This window comes from Thamnophis elegans, chromosome Z (genome assembly GCF_009769535.1).
Source record: "Thamnophis elegans isolate rThaEle1 chromosome Z, rThaEle1.pri, whole genome shotgun sequence".
Taxonomy (NCBI): Eukaryota; Metazoa; Chordata; class Lepidosauria; order Squamata; family Colubridae; genus Thamnophis; species Thamnophis elegans.
The window spans coordinates 92,821,938-92,847,409 of NC_045558.1; the positions used below are offsets into that span (position 1 = coordinate 92,821,938).

A 25,472-nucleotide genomic window follows, 5' to 3' on the forward strand; every position below is an offset into this window, starting at 1 on the left:
GGGCTCCATGTGCCACCTATGGCATGAGTGCCATAGGTTCGCCATCACGGTTCTAAATGCTGAATTGCTTTTATCCCTATCTTGTACTGCTTTAGCTTATTATAGAACTGTGATAGCGAACCTATGGCATGTCTCCTACAGATGGCACACGGAGCCATTTCTGAGGCACTGTCCTCTAAGCTCCAGTTCACGTGTGCGCTGGCCAGTTGATTTTCAGCCTTCATTTTCGGCAATTTTTCACTCTCCGGAGGCTTTCCTGAAGCCTCCAGAGGGCAAAAAATCGCCCAACAGACAAATCCGAAGTTTGGGAACGGACTTCCAATTTGCATTTTAGGCTGTTTTTTTACTCTCTGGAGGCTTTAGGGAAGCCTCCTGAGGAAGAAAAATGCCCAACTGGCAACTTGGAAGTCCATTCCCAAACATCTGGTTTGTGTGTTGGGCCGTTTTTTGCTCTCCCCAGGCTCTTAGAAAGCCTCTGGAGCCTGAGGAGGGCAAAAAACTAGCCTATTGAGCCCACCAGACGTTGGAAAATGGAGCCTGGGGAGGCCATTTTCGCCCTTCCCAGGCTCCAAGAAAGTTGTGCATGCATGGGGCATGCCGCAGGGGAGACGTTAAATTATGGGGGTGGGTACGCGAGCGTGATAGCACGCACACGCATGATTTTGGCAACCGAGGCAAAAAAGGTTTGCCATCACTGTTATAGAACATGAAAGGTTCTGGAGTTACTTAATATTCTTAAAGGCAAGAATCACAACAGAAAATAGTAAAATAACTTTTCGTTCAGTTTCAGGAAGCCATTGTTAACAAAATTGATGGGCAAGGCTGTCCAGTTGTAAAACAACTCATTGTGTGTATTCTGGTATGTTTAATTTTATTATTTCATTTATCTCCCTGCTTCATCCCAATGCTTTTGAACCCTTTAAGATGACGACTTTTATCTCTTAATTTTATGAAGTACGTATATCTATATTTATACATACAGTTTTGAAAAAAATACACTTTTGAAAAAAATATGTATTTCAGTAGCTATACTATTCAAAATCTGAGCAAGTCTTTTCCATCTTTTTTTTTTTTAGTCAATAGTTCCTTGGGCTAGGAAAGATCCATGTGAAAGAACATCTCCCAGGAAGTTCAGGCCAACTAAACATGTGTTTCTCCATGAATCCTGTCCAATTATGAGTCTATACAAAGTAAAAGATATTCAACAAGCACAGTGTTCTCAGAACCATCACTGAGCATAAGCCACATTAGAACAGATCCAGCCTTTTTTTTATCTCCAGAATCCGTCATAGAATTGCCTATGGGGATTTCTGAACACTGCTAACATTTAAAAGAAGCAAGCTGTAACAAAATCTTTATAATATGGAGTTGACGTAGATTGCAATAGTAGGGGGGAGACTTTTTTGCTATCATGGAAATGATTATATTCAGTAATTTTCACGTTTGTTCTAATCTTGATAAACTAAAATGCCCAATAATTCATCCTTTATCACAAGATATATGGGAGTGCTTAAGGCACCAGACTAGAAAGCGGAGACTGTGAGTTCTAGTCCTGCCTTAGCCATGAAAACCGCCATGACATAAGGCCAGCTGTTTTAGTTAAAATAGGAGGTGTCTTGGTAATTGATAATTGCTATTAGAAAGAACAGGCAGCTCCTGTTTGTGTTGCATTGGGTAAATGCGGTGTACATCTAAGTTGTGTGTGTATTTTACATGTTTGTTAAAAAAATTTTTTAAAAAAAGGCAGCAGCAGATATGGTCTTCTTGAGAGGAACCTTGGTGTTTGGTTCGCACTGAGGTATATTGATGTAATAGCCATCTTCTCCATGGCAGAACATCAGAGGGTACTGGAGAGTGTCATAGGCATTGTGCATCTCACTGATTAGTAACAACCTGTTGTCTCTGCTGTGGAGAACAATCTCTTGTCTCAAAATCCTGGCCAACAATGAGAACAGCCACTTCTATAGCTATGGGGGCATTGAAATGACCTCGATATTCTCCAGGTTTCCTATCGGCATTAATCATCACGTAGAACTCCTTAGGCACAGAATCAACAGCAGCCTTAAGTTCCAGAATATGCTTCTGGTGTTCACGCAGCAACTTCTGCAGTTGGCTAACCAGTTGTGGATTAACACCTGGGTAGATTCCACAACGGATGTCATCATCACCAACAAAGTACATCTGGAGAAATGAAGGCTGGTGCTGAGGCCCCGCCATGATACTCCCTATCCTGTGGTAGGCCTGCCCTTGCACTTTTGAATGTTGGTATAAAATTTCCCTCCTTCACCTCTCTGGCTCCAAAATATGTCATTTGGAAACATTGTACTTCCGGACAGCAGAAAAGAAGAGCTTTCTCATTTGATGCTGGTGGGTGAGAAGGTTGTGTAAAGGTTCAGAAGAGGACTGAAGGGGAGGGAGGTGGACTTGAAGTTTGTAAGCTTTACGGTTCTGGAGATTTTGTGATGATGTGTGAGTGGTATTTCTCTCTCTCTCTCTCTCTCTCTCTCTCTCTCTCTCTCTCACACACACACACACACACACACACACACATTATCAAGATGGGATATTTTAAAAAAAGTAAATCTTCAGATATTGCAACCAATAATACACAACTGACCACCATAAAGGTTGTAAACAAGCTTTCATAGTTGATGTGAAAAACTGATACTGGTATTAAGACAGCAAGCACAGGCTATGATGCTATGGAAAAATTTAATTATTTATAATTATAAATAAGTATTTGCATTAGAGCTAGCTCATTTCTGAAGTACCTCAACATGAAAGGACGGAAAGAATAAAAATCTCAAAATGTAAATAAGTCACTTTTAAGTACTACAGGTTGGTGTTAAAGCTTTCTCTGAAACAAAATCTATAAAGACAAAGCATGTAAATAAAACTATAAAATTTCTATAAACTAAAGAATTTTCATAGAAGACTTTTTTTAAAATAGTCCCTGATCCAATTCTACACTTCGACCATCCCCACAGGCTACACATTTGATAAATTCTAGAGAAGGCATTTAAGTTTTCCACAACATCGATAGCATCATCCCTTTAGCCAGGGCTGTCACACTCATGGCCCACAGGCTGGGTGCGTCATGTGCTGACCACGCCGATGCCCAATTTAGCGAAGGGGCAAAAGTCCCGATACATCACGTGATGGTGCTGTGATGCCGTAAGTTTGACACCCCTGTCTTTAGCTATTTTCAGCTAAACAATGTTTTTGAATTAATGCTTACTTCTGTTATAGTCCCTTCAATTATATTGCACTTTATATGCAATCAACAATTCTTTACAGATACTATGCAGAGGGGGGTAGAATGTAAGGATAAATTTTAACCTATGGCTATTTACTGAATTTGTATAAGATTAGAGGTGCAAAGTGGCTACTTGCAAGTACATGACTGGTGTTGCTGATTAAGACTTTACAACTCAAAATTCTCACTTAACATATTCAGATAGTAGGTTTTCTCCAGAAGATTGTCCTATTGCTGACAAGGTGCAATAAAATGCTTCCATATTCAGACAAGATCTAGCGAGATCACATGAAGTAGGATGGAGTGAATTATCTGATTGACTGATTTTAGTAATGAATAATTATAAAGAGAACAATCTTACTAAGGCAACGTATTATGGAGATTAATAATGATAGGGACTGAGTCACCATGCCATTGATACCATCAAGAGTTTACATTTGTGCCTCTGTAGCCAATGACAACAGACAGGTTCTTTTTGAAAAAGAATATTTTTTATTTGTATGCCATCTGAACATCAGATATACCTGGTGTGTGTTAGCGTGAACCATTTGTACATTTTGAAATTCATGGTGCCAAACCCTCCCCCAAGACCAAAACAAAAACAAAAAACCCAAACCCACCTCTCCCCAGAATATTTGAATTGGCTGACACAGAATGAAACTTTAAAAATGCTAAGTAGACAAAAGAAAAAAAATAAAGAGAAAAGCAGCATGAAAAAAGAGGGGTAGATACAGCCAGTTAAGAGATGTCATGCGTATGCAAAAACATTGTGGCATAGGAGAAGCAAGCTTACAAAATAATTATGAGAAAGCAGGGAAAGAAAATGGAAGATGAGGGCAATGATGTGGAAGGTTACACTACTCGTATGTCAAGCAACACCTTATATATAACTTCATTATTCAATGACAAAACACCAGGGTGAAGAGTGTCGTCTCTCCCACACAAAACCACCACTCTAAAGTTCCTCTAGATTTGAATAGAGAGAGTTTTAAGAGGCAAATCATTTACACCAGTCTTCTTCATTCTAGGATCCCCCACCCTACCCCCGGCTCTTCAGACCATGCCAGCTTGGAATTACTGGAGTTGAATTCCAAGGTAATTTGTGGGCACTAGGAGTTAGAAGGCTACTTTACTTTTGCTGCAGGGTTGCCTCTGAAAAGATCTTCCCTCTCCCTGATGAAATGTTTATGGCCAATAATTGCTTTCTGGAAGTAATAGTGGAGCAGGCAGGGATCCCTCTTACCATTGTAAAAAATAGGCTGCCAAAAAATTCAATAATTATTACTTGCTCCACCATTATATCTAGTAGTCAGATTAATTTGGTATTGGAGCAACTAGTTGCTTGATTCTTAACACAGACTATGATGAAATTCACTGCTGAAATGACAGTATGGTAAAATTTAGGAAATCTGTTCTTCAGTAAATCCCCTTAGGTATCTGGCATAGTAACAGAAGAATGCAGTTTCAGATAGCAGCCACATGGGTAGTGTAATATGCAGCCATGCCTTCACCCTCAAAGGGCAGCTTTATTCTTGATGCTCGGGAAATGGAACAAAGGTTAAAAATACCTCTGGATGGCCCAAACCAGCCTTCCGTCAAAACCCATGTACTGTTGTTTTTTTTAAAAAATAAACAATTAGGAACAGAAGCTCAATTGTACTTTCAATGGCATATCTTGTAAAATTAAAAGGCAAGTACATTCTAGCCTTTAAAAAAAAGCATGCAGTGCAGAATCAGGAAACCTTGAATACCACTGTTCAAGAGTGGCTATTATCTGCCCTTTTTCTAATATGGAAAACTGTATTTTAAGCAGGCCCCTTGTGATAAGGCCTTAGAATTGTAGATGGGGCACTTAAGGATGACAGAGACCTGTAACATTTTTTTTTACTGATTCTTCAATAAGTGTGAACATTGATGTGGCTTAGCCATTCTGATTCCTGAATTCTGAACACAAAGTTAATATAGCTCCCAATTTCTAATTTTACCCTTTACAGATGACAAAATTCCTACATAGAACACAATGCTATGGAAGGAGTTTGTGGGAAACCAACATGCACCCATGGACATTTGCTACTTGGGCACATGCTTAGCTGCAGTAATCAACCTTGATTACCCAATGCATGTACACCTGTGGACAATCATGTTGGACACAATGCACACAAGAAATAACTTCTATGCAGGAATTTTGTGTGGCTGGGTTCTTGTGACTTACAAGACATCTTGGCCTATCCCTTTGCCACCTTCAAGAAAATGAAAAGCAGGTTCATTTTTAAAGGTAGCATATGCATCACTCCTTTTATTTAGGATGCTGCCACTGCTTCCCTTCCCCCCACCCCTGAAACATTTCTTTTTTCTTTTTAACATTATTTCCCCATCCCAGTACAAAGTTCAGCAGATAAAAGGTTACATGGAAACTGGAACACACAATTGTATAGACAAGATGGATCAGATGAGGAAGTCTTAAAACAGCCTTCCCTACCCTGGTGGCCTCCAGATATATTGGGACTACAAATCCTAGAATCCCTGGCTATGTTGATTAGGAATTGAAAGACCTGTAGTTCCATCACATCTGGAGGCCACTTAGTTGGGGAAGGCTGTCTTAAACTTTTTAAGTGAGGAGGAGAGCAAAAGGGGCATGGGGAACCCAAAAAACCCCCACCGTCTTCTAAGCCTTTTGTTCCACCCACCCCCCAAAGGTTTCACGCACCAACGCTGCAAACAGCCAACAGTTTTCAACTCTGCAAGGGGGAAAAAAAAGATGGAGACATATCACTCAATAGCACAATCCTTCTGTAAAATCTGTTACCGTTTTAACCATGGGCTGTAAGAACCCGCTCACCTATGTTAGCTTCTTGGCTTTGTTGTATAATGAATCCACTACTTTACTCATATTCTGAATGGTCTCCAGGGCAGCTTCGTATGTTTTGTCTACAGGTGGTTCATCAAAAATAATCAGGACACCTTCCCCTTGGTCAAGAATCCCTGATGAGAGAAAAGTTTCAATTAAGATTGTTGGATAACTTACATTTCCAACACAGAATGTTCTACTTTAATTTTGACAGACTTCAAAGGACCAGAGTAGGATTACGTACTTAATAAATAAAAATCATACCCCAACTCTATAGATTCCAAATGCAAAACTTTTAAAGATAAAGGAAAAACCCTACAAGTTGTGGGAATTCCTCAATATAATTCAATCTATATTATATTGTTAATGCTTGTTGAGGTACATCATATTTATTCAGAAAAAAATACCATCAAATATTACTAAGGGCAGAAACAAACTCTTTTCTTGAGAATTGACTCACCATGGAATTTTTTGTCCAGGATCATCTGAGAGAGCTTTCTTTCCACATCTGCCTGAAATTGAACCAGGAAACATTCAAGTGAGAGAATGCTCCTTGCTTAGAACAATGCTTTCCTTTTTTCCCTTGAAAAGTTATTTTCCACTACTTATTTCAAAGAAACAGTTGCCAAAATCCTCACAGTTCAACCCATGAATATCTGCTTAGCAATACAGCTGAGTTCTACTAGTGTCTGGTTACAGTATTTCAGGCTTCCTAAGTTCTTTTTTCTTTTCATTAAATTGAATTTGGAATTTCTTATTATATCACTTCTGCTGCTTAAGAAAATGTGATTTTTCCCCACAACTGTAATTGACATTGAAACAAAAAATGACTGAAAATAGCATTATGGAGACAACTATATTTAAGCTCTTACCTTTGATAACTTGATAAGGCTAGATATGTGGTCAATCTGCAAAAGAAAATAAGATGGGGCCACAATGAGGAAGTGCTATTTTTTTTTGATAGAAACAGTCAATATGGAGTTAATCTTCACACTATTTGCCTCTACCACTGCATTCACACAATTGATTGTGTGAAATTATCAGCCTTACCAGATAGACCAGGTCAAGAATCCACTCCATAGAAGGCTAAAACAACTTATATTAAGAGTAGTTATAATAACGGAATCTTACATATTTGATTGTGCTATACCTCATTGCCTTTTTATGTTCATGTGAATTAGGGAGGTATTTGTCTGAGTCTTTTCCAGATATTTTCTGCTTGTTGTAGACTTAATATATGCTTTCTCCTTGCTAATGGATATTACAATGGATCTGTCAAGTTTACCTTCCTTAATCTCTACATAATTTTAACTTTGAATCTTCCGATTTTTTCTTTCTGTACTACTTTTGTCCTAAATTGTGTACAGAAAATTTCAAAATCGCCCGGCTTAAACAAAATTATTTTATTATTTTATTTATGCATATACCGTATATACTCGAGTATAGGCCGACCCGAATATAAGCCGAGGCACCTAATTTTACCACAAAAAACTGGAAAAGTTATTGACTCGAGTATAAGCCTAGGGTGGGAAATGCAGCAGCTACCGGTAAATTTCAAAAATAAAAATAGATACCAATAATGTTTTTGAATATTTATTTCAAAGAAAAACAGTAAACTAGCGGTGTATTCAATGAAATACTTCACTCACCTCATGATGCTGATGTCCCGCTGTGATGATGATGTCCCGTGCAGCCGCGGGAGCGATGTCCCGCCTCCTATGACACACGGCACAGTGATTCCTATCATTGGATCACTGTACCAGAGGAGGTGGGACATCGCTATGTGGCTGCTTGCCATAACAAGGAGGAGGTGGGACATCGTTGCAGAGCGGCAGGAGGGGGAGGAAGGGGAATCGTAAGGCAGCCCTGCATTACATTAGAACGTGAGGAGGGGGGATGGTGCGGTGCGCGCTGCGCGGCAAACTGACACAGAGGGAGGGGAAACTCACAGGGGCACTGGGCCATTCACGAGTGTCACCCAGCGGCATGGCCCCGCCCCTTTTTCTCCTCCATTTCGGGCAAATTTTTCACTGACTCGAGTATAAGCCGAGGCGGCTTTTTTTCAGCCCAAAAAGTGGGCTGAAAAACTAGGCTTATACTCGAGTATATACAGTATATCTTTTCTTCTAAAATACTATGTCATACTATGTTTAGCATGATGACCAAAACAATCAAATAAATAAAAATACAATATAAGGGGGAAAAAACATGATTTTTTATAAATATAATAAACCACAATACAATGCTCCAAGTTTACAAATCCTTCCCTGTTTTAACCAGGGCTTGTCATTTTGTTTGAGGTCACAATAATAGTTTAGTCCCAGTTTGGTTTTGTACTCCATCCAAAAGAAGCAGAAAGAAGGCAAATCAGAATTGGCTAAATAAGACATAATTAAGAGACTCTAACTTGTTCAACAAGACAGATATTTAAAAGATGTAAAGCAAATCTTGGATTACTTTTATGTGAAAATGTCAATGTTTTAAAATAAACTTTTAATGCCCAGTTTAATGGTGAGAGAGATAAAACCATGACTTAAGAGAAACAGAAAAATGGCATGGGTAGCTCTACAGAAACATTTTACCTGCACTCTGGAGAAAGGCTCAATAACCCGGATGAGGTTTTGTTCCAATAAGTTATCGTACAGTTTGCCCAAATGAGTGCTGATGATGGGGTCATCCCTGAGTTCCATTTTATAATCTTTCAGTGCCTGTAGCAGATCAAGTTCAATCATTACTGAATGCAGGAGACTATTTCACTACCATTCTGACTAGGTTACCTGAAGTTGGGATAATGTTGCAAATCCAATCTGGGTCAGTCACCAGTGCCAGATGTTCAGTTTTCCAAGTTTTTGGACTTGTGATGGGGACTTGAAGATGGAGCCCATCTTCAGGGAAGTTTTTTTCTACTGAAATGTGTGGGGTTTTTTTCCTGGTAGAGAGAGGTTCCCTGAAAATGGGCTCCAGCACAAGTTAAAAAGCTAGGAAGACTAAACCTCTGATCCCGGTCACTGACCCAGACTGGATCCTGCAGATCATTTATAGCTATATTTAGAATAAAAACTGTAATTCTTTTTAAATTACTTATAGGACTGAAATTATTATCTGACTAATGAAAATAACATTCACTAAAAATACACAGACCTATGAGCATCCATTAGGCACTTGGTCTTTTCATTTCTTGCAGCAACCATATGGTATTCCTAGGTAGTGATGCATTTTTGTTCAGAACTGAAGGAAAAATAGCACCTTGAAGGGAATGTAGGTATCAATGAATATGTTGCCGTCTTTTTATGGAGATATAAAGAGGGATAGCAAACATTCCCATGCTTTCTTAAAAGCATCATTTCCACTTTGGCTGTAAATGGCTTCTCATACAGAAGTAGCCCTAATCAAACTAAAATTTAATTTTGTAAATAAGCCTGAATTCTGATTAGTTATGCAAATCAAGATATTCAACACTCTCCCAAGATATATACAGAGGTAAACATTTGAAGGAAATATTTGAACATAGTACTTTATTTCCTAGCAACAGAAGTTACATTTTTTTCTTTCTGTTCCAAGAGTTTTTCTAGTTGGCTTTGGTTTATCTTCAGAATATTTTCACTGTCACATGCTTTGACTTATCATACAATAGCAGGATCCAAGTTATTGATTTTTCTGACTTTCAATGAAGAAAAAATCTGCAACCTAAAATGCATCTTCTGAAGAAATCAGACCTTTGACTTAAGGTCTTAACAACTGAAAATGTGACCTTGAAAAGTGTATCTTGAAGACCCAAAAACTGAGTATAGGGAAGACATCTCCCCCCTCTTTTTTTTTGCTTTTCAGTGTAGAGGTGCCTTTTCTAAGTCTAAGAATTAATCTAATCCAAAGATATTCAACCCATTTTCCTTATTATTGCTGCTTACCTTTTTGAAATCATCCAGTGATCGATTCTTACTGGCTTGAGCTACACATTTCAGTGCTTCTGTCTGTAAAACAGTAGAGCCAATACTTACATTCTTCTGAACCTTTAGATAGTAATATTGCTTGTATTCTCATATGAGAAAATTGATTAAGTTGGATAGAATGTAATTCAGGAAGGATACTTGGATCAAAATACTACGACTGCTTTGATTCTTCTACCCTCATTAACTCACACATTTGTTAAATCACAGAAGTATTGAGTTATGTTTTTGAAAAACTGTCCAGACAAAATGACTTCAATGTGGAAATGGAGATTTAGGTTGTGATAATGAAGTACCTGAAAGCATCCAAGGAGTCAATGCAACTCAAATCCATCCATCGGGATCTAAACTCATTAAAATATAGAAGTGCAAACTAGGACTGGAAGTGGGAAACTGGCTCTGGTGAACCAAAAGGAGAATCAATTTGCTTTTTCTCATTTTATCTATATTATCCTTATTTTATTTAAATCTGTTACTCAGTGTTAACTATCCCCTGAAGATTAGATAGCTATACTACCCTGAAATACTGAATTTAATCCAGTTTAACCTCTGAAGATAAAAGACAAAATCACCTCCCCTATACAACAGAAGAAGTCCATATTTTACCTAAATCAAGAAGACAAAATGATTATGCTGGACAAAAATTGTAAATAAAACTAACAAGACAAATCTGACTTTATTCACACCTCAAATATATATGACCATCTGAATTGGGATTTGGAAATAGAACTTAAAAGACAAGCATTTCTAGAGCTGTCTTCCTCTTATAAACAAGGAAACAGGTGATCAGAATGCTTCTTTAGCTTTCATCCTGAAGCAACAATTCGTACAATTTGAACAGACCTTGTTGCCAGAAGATGCCTACTGACTGTCCGAACAGTAATTTTTATCTTCGAATATTAACCATCTATAAACAAGAATATGGATTCCTTAAAAAACAGCTTTTGAAACTCTTGGGCAAAAGTTGCAGATAGATTAGCAGTTTCCACAGAAGCTTAAAAGACTGCCACTTAGCAGTGGACAGCTCAAAAGAAATCTAAACAGACACAGTTTTATACAATTCAAATGAATCAAGTTGTTTAAATTTACACTTTAATAGAATTAATAGTGGGTGCTGGCTTACTAGAAAATCTATTACTATATTCTAGCATTTAGCCGCTATTTTTCAAAGTGCTGTTTGCTGTTCAAAATAACCAACTGTGGCAGGATATCAAATTATTTTGTTGTCATTTAATCAATTACAATTCCTTCATGTTTTGGGCACTTTGAGGGGCATTTTTCAGATATATCAACTCTGCATTTTTCAGGATGAAAAAAGGAGTGCATTCAATCCATTACCCTGAGCAGAAATTATCTTACCCAATGCCAAGGGCAGCATGCCAAATTATAAAAACCACAGCAACCAGTAACCCTAGCATTCTTGTCAAGACAAAGTTGAAATAATACTCCTAAAATAATGCCAAAAACATGTTGCAGATGAGGCCTTAGAAACAGTAGTAATTAATTCTTCTGGACCTAACTGTGAGAAAAAAATACTGAGAATACAATGAATTTAAAAACTAGAAATAATGGATGCAACCGCCAAAACACTGACTTGGTATCCTTGAATTTGATAACAATGCAGAAAGCCTTTATAAATCTCAAGAGCCCTACAATTTAACTCCCTCATCAAAGCAGGGAAATATTTCACACTTTAACAAGTCCAAAGTGGTCTAATTTGCTTTAATCATGCCAATCTGTATGAGATCTGATCCATTTTGACTTCTCTGACTCAGACCACGAAAGGGGACAAAAGGAAACTGATGCATCAACACCACAGACAGTCAAGGCTACCAGCCTCCCAATTCAATTGGCTCAAAGACAGTAATCCAACGATATAAGATCATAAGCCCATTTTGATGAATCACATCATTAATGCTGCTGACCCATCTTTCTCCATTCAGGTGGGAACAAATGCAAATTGATTGGCTCCCAAACCACTCAGGATGCATAAAAGACATGTCATAAAATACTGCTAGGAGTAGAACAAATTAGTAGCTAACTGTTTTGAGCAGGATTAAAAAGTCAACAAGGATTGGAAAACATTTCAGGAACAAAGAATAGTAGTTCAGGATTTTTATACCTGCCTGCCTGCATACCGCAATGCAAGCTTCCCACTCACCAATGCCTGCACGTCCTCAGGTCTATAAAAAAGCATAGATATTTATTGAGTCCATGAATTCAGCCTACAAAAGTACCTCACCATATAATCATTGCTTTCCAGAAAAATCTGCATTCTACAATCAATTTTATATTAATATATTTAAGGGAATGCCAAATAAGCATGAACCAAAGATAATCAAGAAAAAAAGAAACCAGCTATTTGAATATTTTTGACTCCAGGCATAAAGAGTAACTTTTGCTTGTAGACACTGGAAATGCCAGAGTTATAATTTTAAAAAAATCAAGAAATATACATGAAACTACAAACCAAATGTTGACATCAAGAACAAAATAACAGCATTGATATAAGGGATTGGACAAAATGTTTCTAGGATTTCCTTTTTCAAATGCCATTCACCATGCGGAAGAAAAATCAAGAGAACCTTTGCTTTCTCTTAGCTGTCAGAAATGAAAAGTAAACAAGTTATATTTCAAGAACCTCCAGCTTTCTCAATAGTTAACTCCCTAGACCAAATCATATTTTGACTAGGAAAGCATACTATAAGACACTCAATTCTGTTAGATGGCAAGGAGCTCAAATATAGTGGCCTTTTCACTTTTAAGGGTTTGCTTCTATTAAGCACCCATAGGTTTCTTAGAGCACAGCTGAAAAAAGTAATATTTTGCCAGTGATAACGCAATTCCAATATGGAAAAATCTAAATGGGACACAAAGGCAAACATTCTACCCTTCTTTGCTCCTTTTCCTGGCTTTTAATCCCTGCCCCTCTTTCCCCCTTTGTGTTCATATTTTTTCAGCCACCATCAGGATTTGAAAATCAATTTATCCATACAAGAGTTTAATTAACTGCAGCCTGTGGTATGATCAGAGCAACTGTCCTCTGTGCAGGTGTAAAATAAGGAAACAAGTACATGTTGCATTCCCTATTTGATGCAATAAAATCACATACAAGTTTAACATGATCTTGCACAGCAGCATATACTTCAACGCAGTGATGGCTTTGGGGCTGTCAATGGAATCATAACCTTCAAATGCCTCATAGAAGTAAGAATATGCTGTCTTCCAGTCCTTTTCTTCTGCTGCATGGATAATACCTATTAAAGGGAAAATAAAAAAGAATATAACAGAGGTAACTGGAGAACAAGATAAGGGAAAACACTGCTGCCAAATCCTATTTATTTCTCTAAGCAGAAAATTCTTGAACTTTCCTGTTGTGGGGTAGGGAAAGAAAACATAAATTTATGCATATAGCTAAAGAATTTCTAATCTTCACAAAATTCATTTTCATATATTCATGCAAAATAGTAGATATAATTTGTTCCAATATTTAAAGTTTCACCAACTTTTCTGATAGCAGATTGAATGAGACTCAAAACAACACCAACTATATTAAGTATCTGCTAAATCACAGAAATCATGTCAAGGAAATAATCAAGTGATGTTCAACTGTATAATTCAGGATAAAGTTTAACAAAAGAACATTATCAAACTATTCAGTTCTGTAACTAATTGCTAATGACTGCATCTAAACACTTATAAAAAACCATATCTGTTCCTGTAATCACTCAAACATTGGTCATTTTTCTATTTTGCATGAATAATAAAATAAAGCAATTCTTTTCAAAATGCTACAAGAAATCCAGAAATTACAGGCAGTCATTGGGTTACCACTATTCGTTCAGCAACTGCTCAAACTTACAATGGCTCTTAAGGAGGGGACGTATTACGGACCCTCTGAGTTCTAGCCACTAAAATGTTCCCACAGTACTGCCTGAAATTATAATACTGCTGCAAGGCACAATCACGTGAGCACAATTTCTGATGTTCCCTGTTACTTCTCACAAGCAAAATCAAAGTAATCAGAAGTCATGGTCAGAAGTCATGGTCATGAGTCCCTTGCTTAATAATGGTTGCTGTTGCTTACTAATGGCAATCTCTGTCTCAACTGCCATTGTAACTCGAGGACTAACTTACCATTCAAATCAAATATTCTCAGCTTACAATAATTATTCAATAATCTTTGGAACATACAGTACATAGTACAATTTTCCCTAGACAGACTGCTTTAGTGTGATTCTGTCTTATAAACATTTTTGCAATATTAGTATTAGGTTTTTATCCTGTTTTTATATAAGATTAAAAAAAATTGGACTATAAGATGCACTCCCCCCTCCCCAAATGGGTGGAAATGTCTGCACATCTTATAAAGCCTCACCCACCTGATGGTCACCATTCTTCGGCCTCCACCTCCCAGCAATTTCCCTTCTTGCAGCAAACAGCCTGGTCAACCTAATTTAGTGCAAGCAGCTGATTGATGTTTGAGCTGCCTCCCAGAATACCACCAATCAGCTGTTCCAGGCTGCAGGGATCGTCATCGCCCATTGGCACCAGCGTCACCCGGTGCCACTGCCACTGCCCCCACATTCCCCATTTCTGGCATCTGCATACCCCATTTTCGGCCTCTGTGTGTCCTGATTTAGGCCCATTCCAGCCGGTGGGGATAGGCAGCAGCAGCAGCAATCCCTGCTGCCTGGAACCGGCCGAAAATGAGACACGCAGAGGCTGAAAATGGGACACCAGAGGCCAAAAATGGGGTGCGCAGAAGCAGCAGTGGCGATAGGTGGCAATGGCGGTGATGATCTCCGTAGCCTGGAACAGCTGATGGGTGATATTCTGGGAGACAGATCCAACTGCTTTAGCAGCTTGTGCTAAATCAGGTTGGGCTGAAGCTGACCAAGCTGTTTGCTGTAAAGAGGCAAATTGCTGGGAGGCAGATATTATTTTCTTGTTTTCCTCCCCAAAAGCTAGGTTTTTATAGTCCAGAGTGTCTTATAGTCCGAAAATACAGTAACTCAAGGTAGTGAACATGCCTAATATATAGGTAAAACACTGAGGGGGAGTGACTGGCCCAAAGTTATCCAGCCAACTTTCATGCTTAGAGAATTTCCCCCACCCCCACCTTCTGGTTTCTAGGCCAGCACCTTAATGACTATCCCAAACTGGCTTTTTTTCTTTTTTTTCTGTGACCTAGTTTGTTTTGCATGACATTATAAGCCAATCTTTTCCCATTTTGTGCTCCGATTGTTATAAGAATGCAAGAATTCTTATGGTCCTGGACAGCTAGCAAGGTGGCTGGGGATATATTGCAGATTGAAATAATCCAGATACTCAAGACTTGAAAACACTGGATTTTATTTCTCTGATTGTGCAAGTACTGAAGACCCAAGATCAATGAAGGCATTCATAATACAAAAAAGCATAAGGCTTTACCTGATTGCATATCCAGTGCTGCCTGCAACTTGGGTGGACAATAGATTGCATTGGCTGTGGTTCGGGCAGAGGTTAATGCTGCTCTGGCTTTTGGCAGATTGCTCAAAGCATGGTACGTTTTGCTCTCTAATAGTTGCACTTCCACCAACAAGGCCTTGTCATCCATCTTCTTTAACTCCCGCAAAAGCTGTGAGCCTGATAAAAACAATGTGGATGGTGGCATTTACAGATACCATATTAAAGGCTTTCCTCTGAATCCTTTAATTTGATCAGAAAAAGAAAAGTCTAAAACATCAGTTGATCAAAATGTAGGAAGACTGAAAACAGCACATAAAAAGCTAATACATTAAATACAAAAACCAACATTTCTCTTTTACAGTATCAGTATATCCACAAAGCTTCTAAATACAATATAATACAATAGTAGAGTTGGAAGGGACCTTGGAGGTCTTCTAGTCCAACCCCCTGCCTAGGCAGGAAACCCTATACCAATTCAGGGTTCCACCACAAAACCACACTCGACTAAACCGTGTCCGACTAAACCGCGTAGCTGACATCATCAACAGGGCGACAACAGCGCGGAGACAGAAGCACGCTGTAAACCCTAAACCTAAAATTAACCCCTAACCCTAAACTTAGCCCCCCTAAACCTAATCCTAAACTTAACCCTAAACCTAACCCTTAATCTAATCCTAACCCTTAACCTAACCCTAAACCTAACCCTTAACCTAACCTAAACCTAACCCTTAACCTAACCCTAACCCTAACCCTTAACGTAACTCTAACCCTAACCCTTAACCTAACCCTAAACCTAACCCTTACCTTAAGTTGAATCGGCTTGCTTTCAAAGCGCTATTTAAAGCGCCCTTCTTTCTCCGCGCTGGCTGTTGTCGCCTTGTTGATGACGTCAGCGACGCGGTTTAATGGGGCACGGTTTAGTCGAGCGCAGTTTTGATGGGTCACACCAGTTCAGACAAATGGCTATCCAACATCTTCTTAAAGACTTCCAGTGTTGGGGCATTCACAACTTCTGGAGGCAACTTCTGGTTAATTGTTCTGTCAGGAAATTTCTCCTCAGTTCTAAGTTGCTTCTCTCCTTGATTAGTTTCCACCCATTGCTTTTTGTTCTCCCCTCAGGTGCCTTGGAGAATAGTTTGATTCCCTCTTCTTTGTGGCAACCCCTGAGATATTGGAAAACTGCTATCATGTCTCCCCTAGTCTTTCTTTTCATTAAACTACACATACCCAGTTCCTGCAACCATTCTTCATATGTTTTAGTCTCCAGTCCCCTAATCATCTTTGTTGCTCTTCTCTGCACTTTCTAAAGTCTCCACATCTTTTCTACATTGTGGCGACCAAAACTGAATGCAGTATTCCAAGTGTGGTCTTACCAAGGCCTTATAAAGTGGTATTAACACTTCACGTGATCTTGATTCTATCCCTTTGTTTATGTAGCCTCAAACTGTGTTGGCTTTTTTGGCAGCTGCTGCACACTGCTGGCTCATATTTAAATGGTTGTCCACTAGGACTCCAAGATCCCTCCAAGTTACCTGTGCATTTCATTTTTCTTGCCTAAATGTAGCCTAACTCTTTTCACCATTGAATTTCATTTTATTAAATAATGCCCAATGTTCACGTTTGTCAAGATCCTTCTGTATCTTAAGCCTGTCTTCTGGAGTGTTGGCTATTCCTGCCAGTTTGGTGTCATCTGCAAATTTGATGAGTTCCCCTTATCCCCTTATCCAAATCATTGATGAGATGTTGAAGAGTACTGGGCCTAAAACAGAGCCTCAGGGTACTCCACTACATACTTCCGTCCATGTAGATGCAGTTCCATTGAGGACTACACGTTGAGTGCAGTTGATCAGGCAGTTACGAATCCATCTGGTGAGAACGCTGTCTAATCCACATTCTTCTACTTTATCTAGTAGTAGGTTATGGTCTACCTTATCAAATGCCTTACTGAAGTCCAAGTAAACTATATCGACGGTACTCCTCTGGTCCACTAATTTTGTCACATTGTCAAAGAATGCAGTAACATTACTCTGGCATGATCTGTTTTTGACAAAGCCATCTTGGCTTTTGGCTATTAGTTTGTTTACTTCTATGTGTTCGCTAATTTGTTGCTTAATTATCTTTTCCAGAATCTTTCCTGATATTGAGGTCAGGCTGATAGGTCTATGGTTTCCTGGATCTATTTTTTCCCCTTTTTGAAGATAGGAACCACATCAGCTCTTTTCCAGTCCTCTGGCAGTTCCCCAGTGCTCCAGGATCACTGAAAGATATAGTTCAGGGTTCTGAGATCTCGTCTGTACAGTTCCTGTAATCCGTCTGGTCCTGGTGATTTGAACTCATCTAGGGTAGACAGGTGCTCACTTACCATTTTGTTCCCTATTTCAATTTGTGTTCCTAATCTGATTTTTGTGCTGCTGTTTTTGATAGGTTGGACTGTTTTATCCCTTTGTGTAAAGACAGATGCAAAAAATGAGTTAAATAGTTCTGTTCTGTCCCTGTTGCTTGTCACCTTCTTGCCACTTTCTCCCAGCAATGGATCAATTGTTTCCTTAACTTTTTTCTTGTTTTTAACATGTTGGAAGAAGCTTTTTTGTTATTTTTTACTTTTGTGGCAAGCCTTTGTTCATTGTGAGCCTTAGCTTTCCTTACTTCATCTTTACAGGCTCGGGCTATTTGCTAATATTCTGCCTTAGTTATGTCCCCCCCTTTCCACTTTTTATATTTACCTTTTTTGTCTTTCAATTTGTTAGAGAGTTCTTTATGCAGCCATGCTAGTTTCTTTTGGGAGCTGTTATTTTTCTTCTTCATTGGTATTGTGCTAGACTGAGCTTTTGTAATCTCATTTTTCAAAATTTCCCAAGCTTCTTGAGTTGTTTTCCCCTTGAGGATTCTCATCCATGGAATTCTTCCTAAGCGCTCTAAGTTTATTGAAATTAGCTCTCTTAAAGTCCAAGACTCTTTGACTTTGTTCTACTACTTGTATTTGCATAATGTTGAATTCCAATATTGCATGGTCACTTGCCCCCAGGGTTCCTATGGCTTCAACACCTTCTATCATTTCCTCTCTGTTAGTGAGAATTAAGTCTAATATGGCCAATCCCCTTGTTCCTTTCTCTACTTTTCGGGAAACAAAGTTGTCTGCTAGGTTCATTAGGAACCTGTTGGATCTTCCACTTGGTGCAGTTTGTTTCCCAGTTGATGTCAGGGTAGTTAAAATCTCCCATTACTATTGTGGTGTGCTTCTACATACCTTAGTTATCTGCCTAATTAAGGGTATTAGCCATTAATAAGATATTTTATTATTCTTGACAACATGAAGAACCCAGCAGTTCCAGTTGCTTAACTAAGTCACTATGAATTTATTCATAAACTGAATCTGAAAAATTAAGAACATATTGTTTCAAACCTACAACAAACACATTGGGTTCTGGACATTTTACCAAACCATCTTGGATTGGCTGTAGTTCAGCAGAAAAAGAAAAGAGAAATACTTCTGGGTTATGATATTTTGTGGAGTGATTTTATGGGATAAATATGGCAAAGCCTGGTGCAGATCACCTTTTTTCTTCCCTTAGCAATTTCCAGTGCAATGTATCCCTCTCTCTTGCTCATCTCCAATTTTTCTAGGATCTTCCCATCTCCCCATAGCCTCTACCAACCTCACTGGCCTTGATTTTTGCCATCTCTTCTTTCTTGCATCATATCTAAAAACACATCCGTTTTTAACAAATTTTTCAAACTGTTTCCAGATCAAAAACAGTGATAATTCATTTCATGTTGAGATCAAACATGTTCTCAGTTCATGTAGAAATCACCTCAAACTAGCTGCTCCATGCATTCACCATTGTATACATTCCTAGAATAATGATAATTAATCATTGGGGTCACTTTAGGGATGATTACAGAAGTCAACTTACCTAACTGCAAAGCTTCTTGATACCTTTTTGTATCAAAATACAAAGAAACCAGCCTTGCCTAAAGGGAGAAAAGTAAAGAATTGTTGTGAAAACTTATGATGATTAAATACTGATCTAAGAGCCAAAATGTGTAAAATATGAACCAGGAAATACTCTCGGGAAAATGTTTTAGGAGTGGCAAGAAAACATAGGAAGAAAACCCATATTATAAAACACAACCACAGTAGTACAAAAGAAATCAGAAGTAATGTTTTTGAAATGGCAAGGATAGAAACATGGACTAAAGGCCTACGTGGAACTGCATGTGTTAATCCTTGCAGGTAGGAGCACCATTTTATTAACACATTTACAATCTTATAAGATAAAATCTTAGGTCAACCATATCTGAGAAAGCTCTTTAGGAAGAAAAATACATTTGCATTATAAGCTGCAGGAAAATTGCCTGTAATAACATGTGAATCAGTTTGGAAGCTTATCATGCTCCAAACTATTACTTGAGAATATGCTGTCAAGAACCTAGAGAAAAAGTAATAACAAATGTTTTGAGTATAATAGATTGACATATAGGATGTCAGGTTCCATACCCAATAACAAGGGAAAGAATACTGTGCATTATTCCATTAACTACAACGGGCATATGTCATATCCTACCTCCAGAGCTTGGCGCAAGAATGTCCTCTTCTCCGATTTGGCCCATTCAATGCATTCAAGACATAGGTCAACCTAAAAGAAAGACCACATTTATTCAATTATTTTTTCTACTATTTGCACAATCACTGCTGTCATTATATCATTTTCTACATAAACTGTCTCTGAACATTTGCAGAGATATGCCTGAATTTCAATTGTCTCACCTCTTGTCCTGTTGCAGCTTCCATATCTAGGAATAGGTCTAGCAGGGACCGAACCAGACGAGCTGCCTTTGCCTTGCTAATGGAATTCAAAAAAGGACGCACATACTTCAGTAGTCCTCCAAGCTCTATATTAACAATAAAATAATCAAGTAGAAATATAGTTCAGGATCTGAAATTGTTATCAGAATGCATTGTAAAAGGTTATGTTCATATTCTAGAAAAAATGACCACACATAGATTTTAGCAGTCAGTTATCTGAGACACAAAAGGCATATTAATTTAAACTTCTTCTGATTTCCATTACAGTTTTACTACAGGGGTCTTTCTCCATGTGTAATTGAAATGTCACTTTGCCTAATTATTATTTGCACCTAGGCAGTGTTTTTAGTTTATGGCTTTATGAAATGTGTGAAACCAGCCATGTTTAAATCATAATTTAACATAGAGAAAGGTGATGAGGAGGAAAGAATGTTTAAATTGTTTGATGTTTTGATGAAAATCAAGTTGAAATCCTATTCTAGCATTTATGCTAATTGTAAAAAAATCGCTAGTAATGTGACCATTAAATTGCTTTAAACATAGGATTCACCTTCGGCTTGTCCTGTCTTGGCCAAGAGACTCCCAAGTTCCAGAATGCTCTGTTCTTTGACTTGGACTGCTTCTTCATCATTCTCTTGAACATCACGTTTTACTGGGAAAATAAAAGGTTTTGATGAAAGAAGAGGTATATGTCAAATCAAAGAGTGTTTACAAGTCTCCCAAACTTCCATTTTAAATTTGCTTCTTATAAGCCAAAAACATATGCCTGACAAATTGTTGAGTCTTGGAAAGGAGCAGAAAGTTTTGCATGATGAGGCAGCTCAAAGCATAGAATATTTATACAAGGGCTTGATGTTACCTCATTTGGTGTTAATACTTGAATCAGCATAAATATGTCCTCAACAATGAAATGAATCCGCCACACTCTTGAATGTGTTACTAGATATTGAAAATAAGACAATGTATATTGTCTTATTACAAAGATATTCAACATGAAAACAGATATGTCATCAGTGCTAATGTATTTGTATGAACAAATAGACACAAAACCACTATTATTCAGAGAAGCCAATACAGTAAGCTTGTTTCTGCCCAGTGCAATGTTCAAATTTAAGGCATGAAGGAAATACAAACTTCTTGCTTGAAAGATCATCCAACTTTCTTTAGCAATACTGAGATCATATACTGTCTTGAAACAAAACAAAAACAAAACAAAACACGTATCTCCACTATAATCTACTATTGCTTACAAAGGCTCATTGGCAGAATTAGTCCACTCTATCTTCTTTTCATCTTAAGACAGGGGTCTGCAACCTTAAAACACTCTTAAGAACCAACAGTTCCCAATAGCAAAGTTACAGCCAAATTAATACTAATTTTTGAACCAATTTTTTAAATAGAAAAATCAGAATCTCATAAAATTTATTTTGTCCTAGGCTAAATATTCATTGTCTAGCACAGTGAAAATGCATAGGAACCAATTCCCTAAGTCAGTTGTCTCTTTATAAATTCCAGTAACTTACTACCAGGATTCACTAAGCAATACCAGGGAACTTTTGGTGGACAACAAAGGTAGTAGCAGTTTGTCCTCTGGTGTACTCATCTCCCTTATCTCTTCACTGCTGGCATGCTCACAAAAGTAAAAAACCTTTAAAGCAGATGTCCTTACTTATTTATTTTGTCTAAGAGAGGAAGTTATGCTGTCTAACTGTGTTACCAAGCAGCATGTTCTACAGAAAATCAAGTTAAATGTGAAATGTATGGAGTAGAGCAGTGGTTCTCTCAACATTTTCTTCACCACAGACCACATTTAAATACCTTTTATAGCTGAAGACCATGGGCACAGACCCCACCCTCAAAGACTTAAGTCAAGATTTAAATCATAAATCTTGAGCCAAGGTGGCGCAGTGGTTAGAGTGCTGTACTGCAGCCATTTCAGCTGACTGTTATCTGCAGTTCGGCGGTTCAAATCTCACCGGCTCAGGGTTGACTCAGCCTTCCATCCTTCCGAGGTGGGTAAAATGAGGACACAGACTGTGGGGGCGATATGCTGACTCTGTAAACCGCTTAGAGAGGGCTGAAAGCCCTATGAAGCGGTATATAAGTCTAACTGCTATTGCTATAACATTTCTTCAAGCTTTCATAGACACCCCCACCCCACCCTGCGATAACATTACAGTCTCCCAGTGGTCCCCAGTCCACAGGTTGAAGATCATTGGATTAGACTATTCAGATAGGTGTGTAAGAAGATCTGCACCGAAGAAAAAAGGGAGACTCTCATACATAACCTTTGTTATAGCCAATTGGATTTTCTCTTATTATTGGATTTGGAAAACCTACTCTTTCTGGAACAGAATGGGCTAACTCACCATAGCCACCTTGCTGCAAGACAACTCACTATGGTGAACACCCAGTGGGACAACTCATTGGGAAACAATTTAAAATTTCTATTTAATTCTTTTAATTTTTGCCATTTACATTTCATTCTGTCCCTCCTTTTGCCTCCTTTCTTTAATGATTCTATTCCACTATTTCTTTAATATTAGTGTAACTCTTGTCCTGAATGAGTTGTCCTGCAGCGCGTTGGCCCTGGCAAGTTGTCATAGACCTTTCTGGAATGTGTTTAGAATTATATAATTAATTCAACAAAATTCTTTTTACATAAGAACATTACAAAGACCGTTCTTCTAAAATCAGAACAAGATCTTATATAATTTTGTAGTTAACCACTCTCATAAATGGACATAAGAATAGTAGCTACTTGTTTAATAACAGCAGCTGATATTTCCACACCATATACAGACAGTCCTCGACACACAACAGTTCATTTAGTAACCAAAGTTACAGCAGCACAGAAAGAAGGGACTTCCGACCATTTTTCACACTTAAGACTGTTGAGGAATCACCCATGGTCACATGATTTATATTCGGATGTTTGACAACTGACTCATATTTATAACTGTGGCAGTATCCCAGGGTCATGTGATCTCCTTTTGCAACCTTCTGACAAGCAAAGTCAATGGGGAAACCAGATTTACTTAACAACCGTGTTACTAATTTAACAACTGCAATCATTCTCTTAATGTGGCAAAAGGTCGTAAAATGGGGCAAAATTCATTTAAAATTTCCATTTAACAACAAAAAAATTGGACTCTGTTATGGTCATATGTTGAGGACTATCTGTATTTACTTATGAGGACTTCTGGAACATGACAAGCTGTAACCAGAAATACCTTTACAGGGAAAAATCAGGAACATATAACATATGCTACACCAATAGCTTTATTCATGTTGCTTTGCCATTTTTTTTCTACATCCAATTTAGCCTTTTTTTAGATCCACCATTCTTACTCTTCACATTGCCCATCTTAGTGCCATCTCTGCACCATATAACATTCCATCTCCTTAAAAAGTCACCTCAGTTTTACTTAGAACATGTTTCTCCTTTTCCATTCTGTAGCAGGACAATCCCATCAAAAGCAAACTATTACCTAAAAAAAAATCCCAACTAAAAATGAATCAATAAAATATTCAGGGTATATTAATTTACACTCATTAATAGAGTGCCTTGGCTTTCCACAACCAACAAGTGAAAATTTTAAAATGTATTATGATGGACTTTACCTGCCTGTCAAAACTTGCAATATAAATACTGAATGATGAACATATTAAACCACTAGCAAAGCAAGTGCAATATAGTCACTTACTATTAACTGTAACCGAGAGTCCACTTTCCACTCACATCAGAAAATCAACCTACATTTCAGAACCTCATACACGCTTCTCTCCAAGGCGCCCTGTCCACTCCCGGCCATTCATTACCTTTGGCGCCTTGGAACCGAGAGTCGAAAAAGTGACATGGGGTAAATGAAGCAGGCCCGACTGCCCGCTTAGGAAGTTACAAAGTAGCCTGACTGGCCCAGGGCTACAAAGCAGGTGAAAAGCGGCAGAGAAACCCATTCCTATCAGGCAAATCCGCCGGGTTTACCTTCTGATCTTTAAGTCGCCTCTTCTGAATGAAAGCCACGAGGGCAGGCAGGTCAGAGAGACCGCCTGGCCACCTGTTAACCCCCACCTTCGCCTCAGCTCCATTCCCCTCCCCCCCCACGCGATTACCGTCTTCCGATCCCCACTTGCTTTCTCCGTTTCCCACGAAGCCACGCTGAGCATCTTAGAGACCTTTCCCACTAAGGCTCCCAGTTTCCAAATCCCACCTTCCCGGGAGATCCGGCTTCCCTTCGGGGTTGCACACAGTGAGTCAGCAGCGGTTCCAGCCTATCCCGTCCACAGGCCCATCATCACCAAATCTCTTTGCACCCTCGGCAGCCAGATTTACCTGCCGGTTTCCCCCTTTCGGGCCGGCCCAACTCACCTATGGAGTGCAGAATGCCGATGGAGGCCTCGCGATCGGTGCTCAGTAAAGACTGGGCGCGCTGGAACTCCAAGCCCGCCGCAGCCGCCATCTTAAAAGCCAAACTCGCTCACTCACGCCGGCCGGAATCAGAGGGCCTTATTTCCACCGGAAACTGCTTGTCTCACTTCCTCCCCTTCGACTTTGCTGCGTCAAGCTGTAATGATACAACTCTATGATTACCCCACCAAGAAGCAGTGTTGGCTGGGATATGTAGTGCTTTATTAACATCTTCGGAATCAAGCGGGTTACTTGTTGCTACTAGGAAACCGGTGAAGCGAGGGAGGAGGCGTTAAGCTGTCTACGCTCTTCGCTAATTCAACATCATAGAAGTACGCAGAATACGCCCATTGTTAGGTACAAACAAACACACCTGCAATTGACTGAAATTTATTAGATGTTTGCTCATTCTGTAACGGCTGTAACCAGACTGATTTCAAATAGGACTGTTTCTAAACGTTTCTACAGAATCCCTTATAAATCCAGAATAGAGACCACTATTTCAAGTCAAAATCAAGTGATTTAGCCCCAGTCCAACTTTTTTTTTGAAAAAAAGTTTTAATGGAAAGCCATTTATTTTAAATGAAACACAAATGTTTTGAAATTCAGTAGAGTAGATCTATGATGCTAGACCACAGAATTTAAGATACTAAGAATTACATGGCACGTAATTAAAACTGCATAGAGTCAGAAGGCAAATCAAATTCAAGTTGCTGTGAAAGAAAGGTGTACAGTATATGTATATTGCTTTC

At 38.6% G+C, this 25,472-nt stretch overlaps 1 protein-coding gene across 1 annotated transcript; it reads right to left on the reverse strand.

Annotated features, from left to right (window-relative positions):
• Positions 1-4,028: 4,028 nt before the first annotated feature.
• On the reverse strand, positions 4,029-24,815 carry PSMD11 (proteasome 26S subunit, non-ATPase 11). The gene is made up of 14 exons (XM_032235665.1): positions 24,682-24,815; positions 20,860-20,961; positions 20,271-20,395; positions 20,068-20,139; positions 19,417-19,474; positions 15,485-15,679; positions 13,164-13,308; positions 12,174-12,234; positions 10,013-10,075; positions 8,687-8,812; positions 6,977-7,012; positions 6,565-6,616; positions 6,096-6,238; positions 4,029-5,994 (listed from the first exon to the last, which is right to left on the reverse strand). Exons 1-13 carry the CDS (start codon positions 24,770-24,772, stop codon positions 6,096-6,098), a joined length of 1,269 nt encoding a protein of 422 aa, XP_032091556.1. The 5' UTR covers positions 24,773-24,815; the 3' UTR covers positions 4,029-5,994.
• Positions 24,816-25,472: the final 657 nt, after the last annotated feature.

Excerpts from the sequence above, each read along its gene's own strand:
- PSMD11 (XM_032235665.1), bottom strand. The coding sequence starts at position 24,772 with ATGGCGGCTGCGGCGGGCTTGGAGTTCCAGCGCGCCCAGTCTTTACTG. Across the intron at positions 7,013-8,686 it reads AGCCTTTCTCCAGAGTGCAG|ATTGACCACATATCTAGCCT; the intron begins GTAAAATGTTTC and ends TTTCTTTTGCAG. Across the intron at positions 6,617-6,976 it reads GCCTTATCAAGTTATCAAAG|GCAGATGTGGAAAGAAAGCT; the intron begins GTAAGAGCTTAA and ends GTTCAATTTCAG.